The following is a 17,296-nucleotide window of genomic DNA, read 5'->3' as shown; positions in this document are numbered from 1 at the left end:
ACACCCCTACCTTGTACCTCATTAGCCTATCTAAAACTTTCAGGTTTCAGGTTTTCTGCAACGGTTCTTACCAGACTAGGGTCTAAGAAAATGTTACAGCTAAAACTGGTTTTAAGTTAATCCCAACCTACTAGTAATTGGAAAGAAGGGGAATTCTTGCCTTAAAACAGCCAGGTAGTCTTAAATAGTCCTTAGTTAATAACAAATTGAACTGTAGTTAGTTATCACCACTAAGCCTATCTGACAGTACTCAGCAGCCAGTCTCATTTACCCAACGTTAAGACAGAAGCTTTGTACTAGCTGTGCCGAGGGTCAAACCAGAAAGATGACTGGAACTTTCCAGTCCAGACATCATTATAATGGCCAGGAGAAAGCATAGGAAAAACTAACAATTTGTAATAGCCAGCCCCAGTGGTTGAGATGCGGGTTAACAATTTCTGTACATGTATCATGCTGTCTTCAAGATTCTAAGCAGAATAGGCATAACAAATGTTGTTGTGATTTCCACTCGTAAGTGAACTTGAAAAATGCAATTTAAATTAATACAGGTCTTCACCAAAGCATCCCCACAGGGAAGAAGTGGTCTTCATATTCCCATGGCTCCAGATAGGTCCTCATGAATTATATCACCCATTTTAGAGTTTAACTCTCTTAGCTTTTCCACAAGAAACATGGATTAAAGTTTAAAAACCCAGAAACTGAAAACTAGGACCAATGGCTTAGCAGGAGAAATATTTGCAAAACATTATGTCTAGTTAGTTGTGGAACTAATCAAAGTTGACTGGGTAGAGTTTGTCCCTGGAGCCAGTGGCTGTAGCAGTAACTAGGGCTGACTGAGGTGCGAACAGCTTGTATACTTCTTAATTGCTGTTAAAGTGTCTTCTTCTCATTGCTGGAGGAATAGAAATCCCTAATACTAGATATGAATACTAGATATGAATGTTCTAAAATACAGGGCTGCTTTTTTTTTTTTTTGTAATTATAAACTCCCAGGAAGGCCAATGCATCAGAGTCCTGACCGTATTCAGAAGAGCAGTGTTACTATCCATGTTTTAAAGTGTGTTGCCGTATGCAACCACATGGATGGAACCAGAGGGTATTATGCTAAGCAAAATAAGTCAGTCAGAGAAAGACAATGATCATATGATCTACAGACACCGGAGGGTTAGGGGTAAGGGAACAGATTGTTCAAAGGGTACAAACCTTCAGGTACAAGATGAATAAGTTCTGGAGACCTAATGTACATTGTGGTGACTATAGTTAATGTACTTCTGTACTTAAAACTTGCTTAGAGAATAGATTTCTGGTGTCTGACCATGAGAAAAAGAGATAATTGTGGGAAGCAGTGGATATGTTAATTAGTTTTATTGTGGTAATCATTTCACAGTGTATACATGTATCCAAACATCATGTTGTATACCATAAATAGTACAGTTTTTACAAGTCTCATCTGCCTGTCGCTGGCAGGAAAGGAAAACTAGGATGCTACTGAGAGAAGCTGGGTGGGACAACAGTGAAATCTAAAGGAAAATCAAGCTGTCCTAAGGGGTCTCGTAGGCTGCAAAATGCTGTTTAATCGTGCCGGGGGGGGTTGTTCAAATGATTTTAATTATTGGACTGCACACATTTTTAAATATGTAAGTAAGTTTTAAAACCTGAACAAAATACACTGGGAGGGATTAATGGCAATTAGACATTACAGAAGAAAGGATTAGGAACTTGAAGGCACAGTGACAGAAAATATCCAAAACAAAATACAGAAAAGAGGGAAAAAAATGTTCTTAATGGAAAGGGTGCCTTTGACCTATGGCCATCACAGAACAACCCCCAGGGGGGGCTAATATATGGGCAATCAGAATCTGCAAGAGAGAAGAAAGGGAAGGAGAGAAAAATCCTTGAAGAATTAATGGCCAAAATTTTTCCAAACTTGAAGAAAACTATCACCCACAGATCTAAGAAACTTAAACTCATAGTACACAAAAACATGAAGAAAACTACTCCAGGGCATAGCATAATCAAGTCACTCAAAAGCAGTCATAATAGAAAAAATCTAAAAAGGAGCCAGGGGTGAGTGGGGGTGGGCAGAAGAACATGTTACATAGAGAGGAACAAAGATCAGAATAAACACCAGATTTCTCAGTGAAAATAATGTAAGTGAGAAGACAGTGGAACAACAGCCTTAAAGCACAGAAAGGAAAAGCCATCAACATAAAATTCTGTGTTGGCAAATTCTGTTGGCAAAAAAATCTTTCAAAAATGAAGGCAAAATACAGATGTTTGCAGATAACACAAAACCACTATGCCCTATAAGAAATGTGAAGGGAATTACTTCATGCAGATTAAAAATGGTACTGCTAGAGATCTGGATCTACATAAAGGAATAAAGATCACCAGAAATGGTAACAATGTTGATAAATATAAAAGGACTATTTTCTTAATATTTAAAGTTTTTTAGAATATATTTATGTAAAAAAAATAATTATGTAAACAAAACTAACAGTATATTGTACAGTTTATAGCATAACATGTAATAGTACAAAGGTTCAGGGTAACAAATGTAAACTTGTCAGGTTTTTATACTACACATGAAGTACCATAATATAACTTGAAGGTACACTGTATGGGTTAAAGATGTTTTAATATAAATGCTCAGTGACCACTAAAATAACAAGTTACAGATAGTAAGACAACAAAAGAGATAAAAAGAGAATCATTTAAATGCTCTTAATCCAGGCGCCTGGGTGGCTCAGTGGGTTAAGCCGCTGCCTTTGGCTCAGGTCATGATCTGAGGGTCCTGGGATGAGTTCCACATCCGGCTCTCTGCTCAGCAGGGAGCCTGCTTCCTCCTCTCTCTCTCTCTGCCTGCCTCTGCCTGCTTGTGATCTCTCTCTGTCAAATAAATAAATAAAATCTTTTAAAAAAAAAGAAAAGGTGACCAACTTATGAAACCCTTTTGAGTCTTAATTTTAGTCCACGGTTAGTGGGGTCCACCGGCAGTGGCTCCCATTTCTGGGGGGTGTCCTTGTTTTCGGCTCATTTGACGTGACACGCATGAATCCAAGCCCTGATGCCTTCTACTTTTACTGCTGTGGGGGTGGTCAGGATGACCATGAATGGTCCCTTCCAGCGGGGCTCCAAGTTTTCCACTCGGTGATGGCATATCCATACCAAGTCTCCGGGTTGGTAAGGATGTGGTTCTACCTCCGTCTCCGTCTCAGTGTAGGCAGCTCGATGCCCTGCGTGGGCTCTTTTTAAGACAAACTGTAATGCCTGCAGTGACTCGAGTATAGACTGATTGGTCATTTCTGCTAGGGCAACCTTTTGTAGCCATGGGCAGAGTGGAGGGGGTCGCCCAAACGTTATTTTAAATGGGGTAACCTTGTTTAAGTAGGGTATACATCATGCCCTAAGAAGGGCAAAGGGAAGAAGATCCACCCATCCACCGCCAGTGTTCAGAATTAACTTTGTTAAGGTCTCTTTCAGAGTCCGGTTCATTCTCTCTACTTGTCCAGAGCTCTGGGGCCGGTAGGCACAGTGTAGTTTCCAATTAGTGCCCATGGCATTGGCCAGTGCCTTTGAGACTGAACTCACAAATGGAGGGCCATTGTCTGACCTGATCGCGAGAGGCAACCCAAACCTAGGAATTATTTTTTCTAATAGTTTTTTTGGCTACCATTCCTGCTGTTTCATGTTTGGTGGAAAAAGCCTCTACCCAGCCTGAAAGGGTATCCACAAAAACTAACATATACTTGTGTCCATACTTTCCCTGTTTCATCTCTGTAAAATCTATTTCCCAATTAATTCCTGGTTCCCTTCCTCTTACTCTTTTTCCTCTTCCCATCCTGGTTTCTCCCGCATTTACTGCCTGACATCGAACGCATCTATCAACCACATCCTGAGCCATACACCCTAATTTAGAAACCTGGAACTGTTGACCCATGAGCTCCTTAAGCTTGCATGTCCCTAAATGAGTGCCCTGATGTATTTGGCTTACTAATTTTTTTTTCCTAGTCTTCAAGGAAGAATTAACTTTCCTGCCCTAGTCTTAGCCCAATCCCCTTCATAGTCTAATTTAGTCAATTTTTGTAAATATTTTAAACCTGCCACTGAATAATCTTTTTTTCTGGTAGGGCTGGAGCCGGGAGTATAACCAGTTCTTGACCCAGTTTCCCTGGCTGCTTGCTTTGCTGTTTGATCTGCTTATTGGTTTCCTTTTGAAATCAGATTAGTCCCCTTTTGGTGCCCCAGGAAATGCATAACGGCCACCTCTTTTGGGTCCCAAATAGCTTGGAGGAGAGCCAGGATTTCTTTTCTGTTTTTAATTTATTTTCCTTCTGCTGTTAATAGGCCCCTTTCTTTATAAATAGTCCCATGTATATGGAGAGTAGCAAAGGCATACCTGCCCTCCGTATAGATGTTGGCGGGCTTACCCTTGGCCATCTGCAGTGCCTTGGTGAGTGCAATCAGCTCCGCTTTTTGTGCCGAGGTTCCGTGTGGCAGGGCCACCTTTCAGAGTTCTGTTCAGGAGAAACCACCGCAGGCCCCGCATACCTCTTTCCATCGGCCATGAGGCTACTCCCATCTGTGAACAGACAGAGTCATCTCTGCATCCGGGAGGGGAGTGTCTCTGAGGTCAGGCCTTATTTCTATGATCTGGGTTAGGACCTCCCCACAGTCCTGTGGGTTATCAGCTAGCTTTTTTGGCAGCAACGTGGCTGGATTTAGCACCGCAGGGGGCCTGAAAATCACTTTCGGTTCGTTGAAGAGGAGGGCTTGATACCTGTCGCTCGGGCGTTTGTCATCCATTGGTCTGGTGGGGTCCAGAGGAGGCCTTCGATAATGTGAGGAGTGGTCAAGATGAAATTTTGATCCAAAGTTAATTTACTTGAATCCTTGACCAGGAGGGCCGTGACAGCAATTATGCAGAGGCAAGGGGGAAACCTGGCCACTACTGGATCTAGGTTTTTTTTGCTAAGATAGGCTACTGGCTTTTGCTAAGACCCCAGAGTCTAAGTCAAAACCCCTTTGGCCACCCCTGCCTTCTCCATGAAAAGTGGAAGGGCTTGGTAACATCTGGGATGGTCAGCACTGGGGCACTCAGTAAGGCTGTTTGTAATTTTCGAAATGCTCCTTTTGGCTCAGCTGTCCACTCTACCGTAGTGAGTCCTCCCTTAATCAGTTCGTAGGGGGGTTGGGCAATTTCCGCTAACCGCGGTATCCACAGTCTGCAGTAGCCCACCGTCCCAAGAAACTCCCTCATTTGTTGGGGCGTGGTGGGGCGGCAGTATCGGGTGATCGCCTGTTTCCTGAACTCAGACAGTGAGCACACTCCCTCGTGGAGATCAAAGCCTAAATAAGTGGTGTGGCTCTGACAAAGCTGTGCTTTCTTTGCTGACACCAGATACCTTTTTTTTCTGCAGTCTGTAAGAGTTTTCGTCCCCCCTCAAGCATGACTCATAGTCCCCAGTGGCTATTAGCAAGTCATCAACATACTGTAACAGAGTGACTCCCAGGTTGGTGATTCTGTACTCACACAAATCCTCGTGTAGGGTCTCGTCAAAGATGGTGGGTGAATTTTTGAATCCTTGGGGAAGTCTTGTCCAGGTGTGCTGGCCCTGGAACCCTTCCTGTGGGTCAGACTACTCAGAAGCAAAGAGGGGTTGAGACTCCCTTGCTAAAGGTATACAGAAAAATGCATCCTTGAGATCTAAGACCTTATACACAGTTCTTTTGGGGCCTAGGAGGGAGAGTAGGGTATAGGGGTTGGGCACCGTCATGTGGGTCTCTTCAACCCGTTTGTTAGCTTCCCGCAAGTCCTGAACGGGTCGGTACTCCCCAGTTTCAGACTTTTTGACGTTCAGTAAAGGTGTGTTCCATGGAGACTTGCAAGGAACTAGGATCCCGTCTCCTCGGAGGTGGTTAATGTGTTTTCTGATCCCTTCCTTTGCTTCCCAGGGGAGGGAGTACTGCCGGACTCGAACGGCTGTAGCTGTTGCTTTTAACTGTACCACTACTGGAGGCCGTCCCTTGGCCAGGCCAGGAGGCCTCCCTTCTGCTCAGACTTTGGGAAATTCAACCTGTAGGTTTGGAGAAGGCTTCCCTCCCTTATCTCCTCTGGTTTTGAGACTAGCTTGTAAAGGAGATGTTCGTCTGCTGCTGCCACAAGCATCTGCACAGTGGGTTGTCCCAAAGTCACAGTCATGTCTCCTTCCAAGAACTGAATGCCAGCCCGTAGTTTGTGGAGGAGATGGCTTCCCATCAGGTTATACGGGGCATTAGGGAGGACCAAGAATTGATGTTTGACTACTCCCGAGGCCAAATTTAAAGTCCTTTCTGTTGTCCATTTCTGTCTTTCTGTGCCATTTGCCCCTTGTACCCAGACTCATCTCTAGATAGTTTTCCCATAGGCTTTAGTAATGATGAAAATTGGGCTCCTTTGTCCACCAAAAAATCAATTGATTTCCCCTCCACCTCAATTTTAACCAGAGGTTCAGGGAGGGGCTCTGAACCACGGCCCCTTCAGTCTTTGGTGGCCAGTATTGCACTTTCTTCTTAGGGCACTCGCCGGCCCAGTGTCCTTTTTTCCTTGCAGTAAGCACACTGATCTGAATCTAAGCCTTCCCACCTGCTTTCTCTGTGTTTAGGCTTTTTTTTTCCATTGACCATCTCCTACCTGCCTTTTTCTTTTCCACTGACTTTTATTTCCTGTCTCCTTCCCGCCTCATGTAATATCAAAACTTCAACTATTTTTTTAAGCCTGTTTTTCATCTTCTTGTGTATCCCTGTTGTTAAACACCTTTTCTGCTATTGCCACTAACTCAGATTCTTCCCTTCAAATCCTTTAATTTTCTGAAGTTTCTTCCTTATATCTGGGGCTGACTGACTGGCAAAGGCAAGATTTATTGCCCTCTAATTTTAACATTTACTTGAATTGATCACCAATATAGATTTGCCATGACACAGGGCTTTAGTCTTCCTTCCTTAAATACTATGTCTCATTTGAACAGAAACATTTTTTTTTTAAAGATTTTATTTATTTATTTGACAGAGAGAAAGATCACAAGTAGGCAGAGAGGCAGGCAGAGAGAGAGAGGAGGAAGCAGGCTCCCTGATGAGCAAAGAACCCGATGTGGGGCTCCATCCCAGGACCCTGAGATCATGACCTGAGCAGAAGGCAGAGGCTTTAACCCACTGAGCCACCCAGGTGCCCCGAACAGAAACATTTTATAGGAAAAAATTTATTAGCCTTTTTTCCCTTCTTGTGAATAAATCATCAAAACTGATCTAAGATGGTCAGATTTTTAACATATTTCATTGTTTCCTTTCAAACCTATAAACCAAGGCAAATAAAAGTCACTTACTTTCCCCAAGCCTTCTACGACTTACTATATATCCTCAAGTTTAGTTTTTATTATCTCCTTTCATGTTCTGGTGCAACCAGATATTTTTACTTTAAGACAAAACTATTTACTCTCTTAGGCCCTCTTTTTTGTGTGTAGAGTTTTTTTTTAAACTTACTATCAGTCAACTGCCTTTCCTCTGGTTTTTCAGACAACATTACAACTTTTAATAAAAATCCTTAGGGCGTTTTTCTTTTGGTAATCCATCCTGACCATACCTAAATTTATTTTTCTTTTTTTTTTTTTTTAATTTCCCTTCACAAACCTTTTACAACTTTCTTTTGTATCCAGGTTTTGTCCCAGGCCATTTCCTTTTAAACAACCATCTCATTTAGGACAAAATTACCTTTTCTTAAACAAAATATATTCCCATTCCTTATCTTTCTTATGTATCTCCTACTTTTTTACATATAGGGTTATTTCCCTTACTTCCATCAGTCTTAGTTACAGTTAGCAGAATTTTCTATTCTTAGAAACATTTCGGTTTCTAGTGATGGTTAAGTATTAACCAATTGTGAACAGTTACAACAGAAGTCTGTAGATGGCAAATTTTATGAATCAGTTAAGCACAAAACATGTTTACCAACAGATTTAAATATTCTTCGTTTCTTTGCAGTAAGAAGTCAAAAGCACAAACCTATATCAAGTACTCAATGCTTTAGCATTTTATCCCATTTGGTTAAGACCTAGGTGTCCAACAAATTTAATTCCAGTTGTCATCCAACCAAAACTTTGAAGTTTCAGGTTACCAAAGACTTTGAAAGTTACCTTAACAATTACCCATTAAAACTTTGAGACAGACAATTAACCATCAGTTCAGTTATTTCTTTGCTAACAGATTTTATCAAACAGCATGAGCTTATTTGACCTTCAGGGAACTTTGATTGAAGTTTCATATTTACTGCTATAACTTTAAAGACATGTCTATCTTAATTAAACCAACAAACTTAACTTAGTTCAAATACTGATTTACGTTTCATCTGGACCCAGTCCATTTTTAATGTTTACCTGAGACACGGATGGGAAGATCTGGAGTGGGGGGTGTTAGGTCCAGGAGCAGCTCTTCTTGCTCCTTGACAGTGAAGAGGGAAGGAGCCATGGTGCAGGAAGCACCGAGGATGGTCTAGAGGCCAGTTATGCAGGCCACACCCAAGTTGGTGCAGAAACAGAAGGGGGAGTGCTGCCAGAAGGCAGAGAAAGGATTCCCAGTTCTGTAGAGAGTTTTCCTGGGTAAACCTTGTCACCCAACTGGGTAGTTTTACCTTGAAAATCCTTGAAATGCTGGAGAACAAGACTTAGGGGTTTCATAGGCCCCTTACTTTCTGCTTGCCCCATTTCTTCAAACACAACAAACAATACAACAGACAACAAAAAGACAAGACAAAGACATCCGCAGACCAGGCCCAGCAGCCCTTCCTCAACCAGATAACAAGTCTAAGGGTGTGCAAGATATACAACCTGCTGCTGGTGGGGATTTTCTCAGTCCCCTGACCGCCTAAGGGGACTCGAACCCCCTGGCAGTCTCCCAGTGGCAGGATGGGGCGTCCCCACATCCACTCCAGCCTGGGGAGCAATGCTGTGTCCAGCTTCTCCCCAATGGGCTATACCCTGGAGCTCCACAACCAGACAGACCAGATCCTGCAGGATAAAATCTCGAGATCTTACCTCCAGAGGCTTACCAGAAATTCTGATGCTGAGTCAGTTCTCGTCCTTTAATCCCGGACGAGCCCCCAGAATGTTGGGGTCCATTATCAAAGGAACGCAACTGAGACAAAGTGAAAGTTACGCAGAGCCTTATTCTATGCCAAGCATTAGAAATTAGACTGACTGGCCAGGGCCGTCTCCGAAGAAAGCGACCCCCTCCCGATCTCACAGGCTGGTTTTATAGGACATAACCACAGACCCAAGGTACGCGGCTTCTATTGTTAAGGCATTTACTCCCAGAATCGATTCCCGGAACCATACCAGGAACTAGGGGGGCATTTATTCCCGGAATGAAGTCCATGGATGTAAACAACAGTATGGCTACCTAGGCAATATGGAGTTGCTCTGGCTAAGCAGGCCCTAATAGTTAAACAGGTTTTAACATTAAATTGGCCCTAACACCTAACAGCTCACAGTTGAATCAAATTAGGGATCAATAACAGAAAGAGGTCTAAAAAATTCCCAAATATTTGGAAACAAAAATAACACTTCCATGCATCAAAAAAGAAGGAAAATACATTGAATTAAAGTGAAAACACACTAAATTTATGGGTCGCTGCAAAAGCAGTACTTAGGGAGGAATTATACCTCTAAATGCATAGGTTAGAATAGAAGAAAAAGGTATCAGTGATCTAAACTTTAACCTTAATAAACTAGGCAAGAAGAGAGTAAATTAAACCCAACTTAGCAGTAGGCAAACGGTAAGAATAAAGATCAAAGCCAAAATAAGTGAAATATTTTCTCTAGGGGTAGAGAAAAATCCGTGAAACCACAAGCTGATTTTTAAAGACCAATAAAAGTGGTAATCTCTGGCCTGACTAATCAGGAAGAAGAGAAGCCATAAAACCAGTATCAGGAGTAATAGAGGGGTTATTACTAGAGCCTCCGGTATTAAAACAATAATAAGGGACCACTGTCAACAACTTTATGCCAGTAAATTTGATGACTTAGATGAAATGGACCAATTCTTTGAGAGAGACAATCTGCTAAAGCTCACTCAAGGAGAAATCAATAACCTGAATAGCCCTATATTTATTAAAGAAATTGAAAATGTCAGACTGTTTTCCAGAGTGTCTGCACCAATTTAAATTCTTACTAGCAATGTCCTTGCTGACATTTGGTTATTATCTGATTTTTCTGGTTGTACCATCCTGGTGGGTATGAAGTGCTATCTCATTCTGTTTGGCTGTGTATTTCCCTGACATTTAATGATGTGAAAAATCTTTTCGTGTGCTTACTGGCAGTCATTTGCGTATCTTCTTCGGGGAAGTATTTATTCAGATCCTTTGCTTATTGTTTAATGGGTTGTTTTTTTATTATTGAATTGCAGGAGTTCTTACATGTTCTGAATACAAGGCCCTTATCAGACATATGATAGCAGGTATCTTATCCTATCCTCTGTGTTGGGACCTTTTTGATTGTGACCTTTGAAGCATAAGATTTTTATGATGATTAAGTCCATTTTATCAGTTTTTGGCTGGGTCTTTGGCATCATGTATAAGAATTCCCTGACAGGGCACCTGGTTGGCTCAGTGGGTTAAAGCCTCTGCCTTCAGCTCAGGTCATGATCCCAGGGTGCTAGGATCGAGCCCCACATCAGGCTCTCTGCTCAGCAGGGAGCCTGCCCCCTCTCTTTCTCTGCCTGCCTCTCTGCCTACTTGTGATCTCTGTCTGTCAAATAAATAAAATCTTAAAAAAAAAAAAAATCCACTGACAAATCCAAAGATCATGAAGATTTATCCCTACATTTCATCTAAGAATTTTATAGTTACAGCTCCCATATTATTTAAATTAATTTTGCCCTCCCACATATTAAGTGCTCGTGTGGCTGATGTCTCCCCAGTGCAGATAAAGAATGCTTCCATCATTGCAGAAAGTTCTTTTAAGATTTTATTTATTTGAGAGAGAACAAGTGAGAGAGAGCATGAGCAAGTGAGAGGGGCAAAGGGAGAAATAGACTTCCCACCAAGCAGGGAGCCCGATGTGGGGCTCTGTCCCAGGACCCCGGGATCATAACCTGAGCTGAAAACAGCTGCTCGACTCACTGAGCCACCCAGACACCCCTGCAGGAAGTTCTTTAGGACATAAACACTTTACATAGATGAAGATGAGCTAAGGACTTGAACAGTTAGTTAACCAAAAAATGAGTGAACTCATGTACACTAAACTGTTCAGTAGTTAAAGAATGCAATATTAGAACAGAGATTGCATTGTTAGTTCCCCAGATGGACAGTGACTACTTCCTTCAGGTCTTGACTTAAAAATCACATCAGTGAGGCCTTCCCAACCCACCCTATTTAAAATTTCAAACTTAGTCTTTTCATTTCCTGCATTTTCTCATTAGCTGTTACCATATATATATTGAACTTATTTTCTTGTTTATTGTCAGTGTCGTCCCCCCCCCCAACTTTGAATGTAGAATCCATGAAAGCCTGTTTTATGCACTATTTATTGTAACTCCAATTTGTAAAACAGTTCTATGTATAGAAATACAGGGGCACCTGGGTGGCTCAGGGGGTTAAAGCCTCTGCTTTCAGCTCAGGTCATGATCCTAGGGTCCTGGGATCAAACCCCGCATCGCATCGGGCCTTCTGCTCGGCAGGGAGCCTGCTTCCCTTCCCCCTCTCTGCCTGCCTCTCTGCCTGCCTCTCTGCCTACTCGTGATCTCTGTCGGTCAAATAAATAAATAAAATCTTTTTTTAAAAAAGCATATTAAAAAAAAGAAACTCAAATACATGTTGTTAAATGAAAGCTGACAAGGTGTAGAGAAAACAATGTTCTCATATACTGCTATCAAAGAGTAAATTTGGTACAACCTTGTTGGTGGTAGTTGTGTAGTATGTTAAAGTCTCAAAATTGCGCTTGCCCTTTGACCTAACTTTTCTCTTTCTAGGTATTTATCATAAGGAAATAATTAAGGATGTGCACAGAGATATGGCTGGAAGATTTGGCCACAATGGAATGCTTTTATCTGCAGTCTGAACTCTTGAACTGACATACCAGAAGGAATGTAGATTGTTTTCAAAATGTGATGACAAGAACTGTTTTTGCAGAGTTGTTCAAAGGAGCCTTTCCTGTCTTCCATAATGCCTTAGCGTATTAAAATATTGTCTCATTACTGACTTGTGGACCTACTTTCTTTCTTAAGCAAAATTAAAACTTGTCTATGTAATTTTTTCCACAGGTCCCTTAATATGGACTTTGAAAATCAAGATAAAGAGAAAGACAATAGCAGTTCTTCTGGGTCTTTCAATGGCAACAGCACCAATAATAGTAAGGCATTTTTATGTCAATTAACTTTAATACATATAGTGGTCTCAATTAGATTCTTCCTATAACCCCAGTTAATTTACCGGGTTTAAGGATTTATGTTTAATTATAATAATAAAATCTAATCTGTATTGGTATAATTTGTAAAAATTCCTATGTTCTGAATCTAAACCAATGATTTCTCATTAGTGCTTTTAACTCATGCCTAAAAGCTTGCTGCTGAGATTATTTTCTTAAAAACAAGTAGGATAGTAAAGATTTTGTAAGAATGTTGAGTTATAAGAAATAGAAGTGTGCTAGATAGCAAATGTTTGGCAGCATTGTTTATAATGGCCAAAAAGTAGAAACATGACTCAGAGACCAATAAACTCATTGATGGATAAACAAAATATGGCCTATCCGTGCAATGGAATACTATTCAGCATTAAAGAGAATGAAGTACTGACAGAAGTACTGATACCGATACATGATATGAACCTCAAAACATTATGTTAAGAAGTCAGAAAAGAGTATATATTGTGTGAGTCCACTTAAATGAAATTTCCAAAAAGGCAAATATGGAGAAACTGAAAGTGCATTTGTAGTTTCCTGGCAAGTATTGGACACTAAAGATGGGTGAATTTTGCCATATGTAAATTGTGCCTCAGTAGAGTTATAGAAAATTGGTGATGTTTATTATAAGGGGAATTTAATTATAAATAAGGAGACTTAATTTGATCATCAAGAGCTTGATACTGGGTTCCTACCATGCAGTTTATTAGATATATATTTTTAAGATATTCTATTAGATATTTTGAAAGCTGCCAAAGCACAAGAGCCTGGTACCCAAGCTGTCACTAGGCACTGTGGCCAAAACACTTTGTGAGGCATTAATAAAGTGCTGAGACAGAGATAGTAAATACCACTTCCTGTCCCTAGAACAGAAACATTCTCTCACAGACCCTTACCGTAGCCTCAGAGTACTTCTAACAAGCATCTGCTATCAGTAGATCAGAGTAAGCCCTAGAGATGAACTCATTTGACATCCATGTACAGAGAGAGCAAAGAGAAAGGCAAGTCTGGGTAAGCCACATGGGTCAATTTAATAAGGGATTCCCGTGCCAGAGAAGGTGAGTTTGATCTGAAATTTGAAATGGTGTACTTGGATTGCTGGAGAAGTCATTCTGGATGGGAAGAGCATGTGATTAACAGGCACAGAGGAGAGAATGAGCATGACTTACAGAACAGCCTCAAGTCACCACCTAACAGGGAGGAAATATTGAGGATCCAGGATAAAGGTAGAATACTGATAGAGAATTTTAGAACTTAAATGTAAAGAGATCACTTATTTTCTCTAGTTACTGCCCCGCCCACCAAATTATACTTGCCTAGCTTTTACCCAGTTAAATGTGTTCATTGTACCCAGGAATGTAAAGTGGGCATTGCAAATACAGTAAGTAGAATTATTTAAATATAATGAGTCTATTCTTAAACTTAAGACACAGATTCTTTTTTTTTTTTTTTAAAGATTGTATTTATTTATTTGACAGAGAGAGATCACAAGTAGGCAGAGAGGCAGGCAGAGTGAGAGGGAGAAGCAGGCTCCCTGCTGAGCAGAGAGCCCGATGTGGGACTCGATCCCAGGACCCTGAGATCATGACCTGAGCCGAAGGCAGCGGCTTAACCCACTGAGCCACCCAGGTGCCCAAGACACAGATTCTTGTATGAGGTAAAATACCATATCAGTAACTTACAGGGAAACCAGGTAAAACCCAGTATCAATACCCGATTTTCAGGTTAAATGATTACATAGCGTTTATCGTCTGTCAACATTTTAAGCCAAATCAGTTTTACAACTGAAACTCCTTTGCAAGTCCTGTGTTATGTAGCATATATGCGTATGATGTGTTTTAACCAGACTATAAAGCCATTGTACATTGAATCACAGAAACCTAAGAGAAATGGACACTGTGTGTCTAAGTACTATTTTATCCTCAAATAATTGATTAGGTCAGTCCATACAGTAGAAGGAAGTTACCTAGTGACATGAGACTTCATTTCTCACTGCTGATGTCTAAAGAGTAGTAAATGCTTGTTGAAGTGGTCATTTTCTTTTTTTTTTTTTTTTTAAGATTTTATTTATTTATTTGACAGAGATCACAAGTAGGCAGAGAGGCAGGCAGAGAGAGATGAGGAAGCAGGCTCCCTGCTGAGCAGAGAGCCCAATGCGGGACTCAGTCCCAGGACCCGGAGATCATGACCTGAGCCGAAGGCAGCTGCTTAACCCACTGAGCCACCCAGGCGCCCGAAGTGGTCATTTTCTTAAATCTACCTCCTGTGTTGTGCTAAATGATCCTCACAAATGTATTTCCTCATCTGGGAAATACAGATGAGTGCCTCATCTGGGCCATGGATACCAGAAGAGATAGATTAGGAGAGAATGCAGTCCTCTTCCACAAAATCAGGAAAAACACAATGAAAGAAATGACTGTTGCAGCAGGGAAGGCCAGTATTTGATCATGGGGCATGACACCATTCCAGATTGAAGGGACAGCATGGAACATGGGGTACATTTATCAAAATCAAAGTAATAATAGCGGCCAAAAGGATGAACAGAGAAACAAGAAATTGTGTGGGTGATGAAGAGATTGAAGTCCTGAATGATAACCAATGTAGAAGAATTACAGGGTTGTTCTCAGGAAAGGAAGGTATGAGTTTAGTATTCAGATTTTGGCAAGAGTCTTGATTGAAGGAGAAAGTGTAAATAGGTAGAAGTTGTTGTTAAAGGTTGCAATATTAAAAAGAAAAAAAAAAAGGTTGCAGTTGCCTAATCCCAAAATAAATAAGAATCAAGGAATTTGTGAAAAAGACAACAAAAATGAGTGACGTACGGTTTCCTAGACAGCAAGGATGCTGATAACAGTATTGAACAAAAGGAAGCCAGACACACAAAAACACATGCTACGTATCAGTGTATGCAATAAGCTCAAAAAATAAGCAAAATAAATACTAGTATTTTAGAATGTGCAGTTGAGTAGAAAACATATAAAACAGAGCAAAGAAGAAAGTGTCATAAAGGCCAAGGTAGTAGTTCCTTTTGGGGAAAAGAATGGGGACTTAGGAGGGGCACAGGAAAGACTTCTGGGCTTGGCAGGGTTGTTCCCTGACCTGGGTGGTATTTGCTGATTGATTGAACTCGACATCTTTGTTTTATGTACTTTGTTTTATGCCTGTTGTGTTTTTAAGATTTTTATTTATTTATTTGACAGAGACCGTCAGCGAGAGAGGGAACACAAATAGGAGGAGTAGGAGAGGGAGGAGAAGCAGGCTTCCCACTGAGCAGGGATGGCGGGGCTTGATCCCAGGACCCTGGGACCATGACGTGAGCAGAAGGCAGCCGCTTAACAACTCAGCCACCCAGTTTCCCCCGTATGCTGTTGTGTTCTACAATAAAAAGGGTTAGAAAGAAAGCGGGGAAAGGGAGTGCCCTCCAGGTTTTGTCTGATTTTCCTGAACCTGGTTCTAAATCTGTCTCATCCCTATATCTGCCCCAAGAAACCTATATATTTTTCCTTCTGGCACATCAACCCTTCATTTAATCAGTATTAAGTGAGTTTAAAAAAGGACAGCTCCCACCCTTGGCCCCATTATCTGACATTTTGAAGTCCTTACCAGGCTTCCCATGTAATTTATCCGAACTCTGAAGACTGTACAGCTTTTCAAAGCCCTCATGTTACCTACTGTGTAATAGGTGCTTAGTAAATAGTGAAAAGCATACTTCTTTCATGGAGGTACAAAATCAGTAACTTTCTTAGTGATTATCAATAATATGCTGGTGTATATTATTGTTCAGTATCTGTTTCATGACCATGTATTTAGCCTGTAGCCTTGTTCAGTAAGTGCTAAAAATAATTTCTCTACATAATTTTTTCCATCACCCTGCCTATTTTTTCTTCCTTTTTTTTTTTTTTTAAAACGACTGCCCTCCATCTCTGTGCTCCAGCAGTTTCTTGCCACTGTCCTAAAAGTACTTTATCTCTAGGGTCCACCTTGAAGAAAAAAACCGTGCCTATTTCTTACGTTAATTTTGGCTTTAAAGGTAATGCCAACTGCTTTTGAGTAACTCCTCCTAATTATGACAACTCTGTTTTGCTTTGGTCTGTTTTGTTTTGAAGTCACTGAAGTTTGCCCAAAATTTCTATTAGCTCCATCCCTTTCAGGACCATTATCTTCAGACCTTTAGGAAGTACAGTATTAACGTTGTGTACATTTTTTTAGGTAGCATATTGTCAGCAACTAAAGGAACTCTACTTGCCCTGTGACATTGCCGTTTGGTAAACTCCCTTGGGCATTCTTCTATAAAACTAATGGAAGCAGTGCCTCATACCTCCTGGTTTAAAATCTGTGCTTTTAAAAAACAAAAATCTGTGCATTCTCTCTAACACTCTAGAAAGGCTCTTTGTATTCAGTTTTGCATTTTTTTTTTAAGATTTTATTTTATTTGACAGAGATCACAAGTAGGCAGAGAAGGCAGGCAGAGAGAGAGGGGGAAGCAGGCTCCCCACTGAGCAGAGAGCCTGATGTGGGGCTTGATCCCAGGATCCTGAGACTAGGACCCAAGCCAAAGGCAGAGGCCTCCAGTTTTGCATTTTAATTGCAGACTGAACTTCTAAAATTTAGTTTTTTTATAAACAAATACTTATCATATACCTGACTCACTAAAGTCTTTATTCTAGCCAGCCATTTAAGTTTTCTGTTCATGTTTTAAACCAATTAATCTGTAGACTATATGATGTTTTGTTTTACAAAAGAGGGGGGTGTGGATGTATATTTTAAGACTTACAGTTTTTTAAAGATTTGTTTCTCTTAAAAGATTTGTTTCTCTTCATATAGCAATTATTTATTTGTGAAACTATTATTTTCTGTTGTGAAAGGCACCTAAA

The 17,296-nt window shown here is 40.8% G+C and overlaps 1 protein-coding gene across 1 annotated transcript in view; it reads left to right on the top strand.

Moving 5' to 3' along the window:
• The window catches only part of SPPL3 (signal peptide peptidase like 3), a 144,198-nt gene that overhangs the window by 107,986 nt on the left and 18,916 nt on the right, over nt 1–17,296 (top strand). Inside the window, exon 3 of the mRNA XM_059408599.1 lies at nt 12,289–12,377. Within this exon, the coding sequence (XP_059264582.1) occupies nt 12,289–12,377 (89 nt within the window). The remainder of the gene's footprint in view (nt 1–12,288; nt 12,378–17,296) is intronic.

The sequence above is a fragment of the Mustela nigripes genome, chromosome 8 (assembly GCF_022355385.1).
Source record: "Mustela nigripes isolate SB6536 chromosome 8, MUSNIG.SB6536, whole genome shotgun sequence".
NCBI lineage: Eukaryota > Metazoa > Chordata > Mammalia > Carnivora > Mustelidae > Mustela > Mustela nigripes.
The sequence above is the reverse complement of the archived record's forward strand: the minus strand, read 5'-3'. Positions and strand labels throughout refer to the sequence as shown.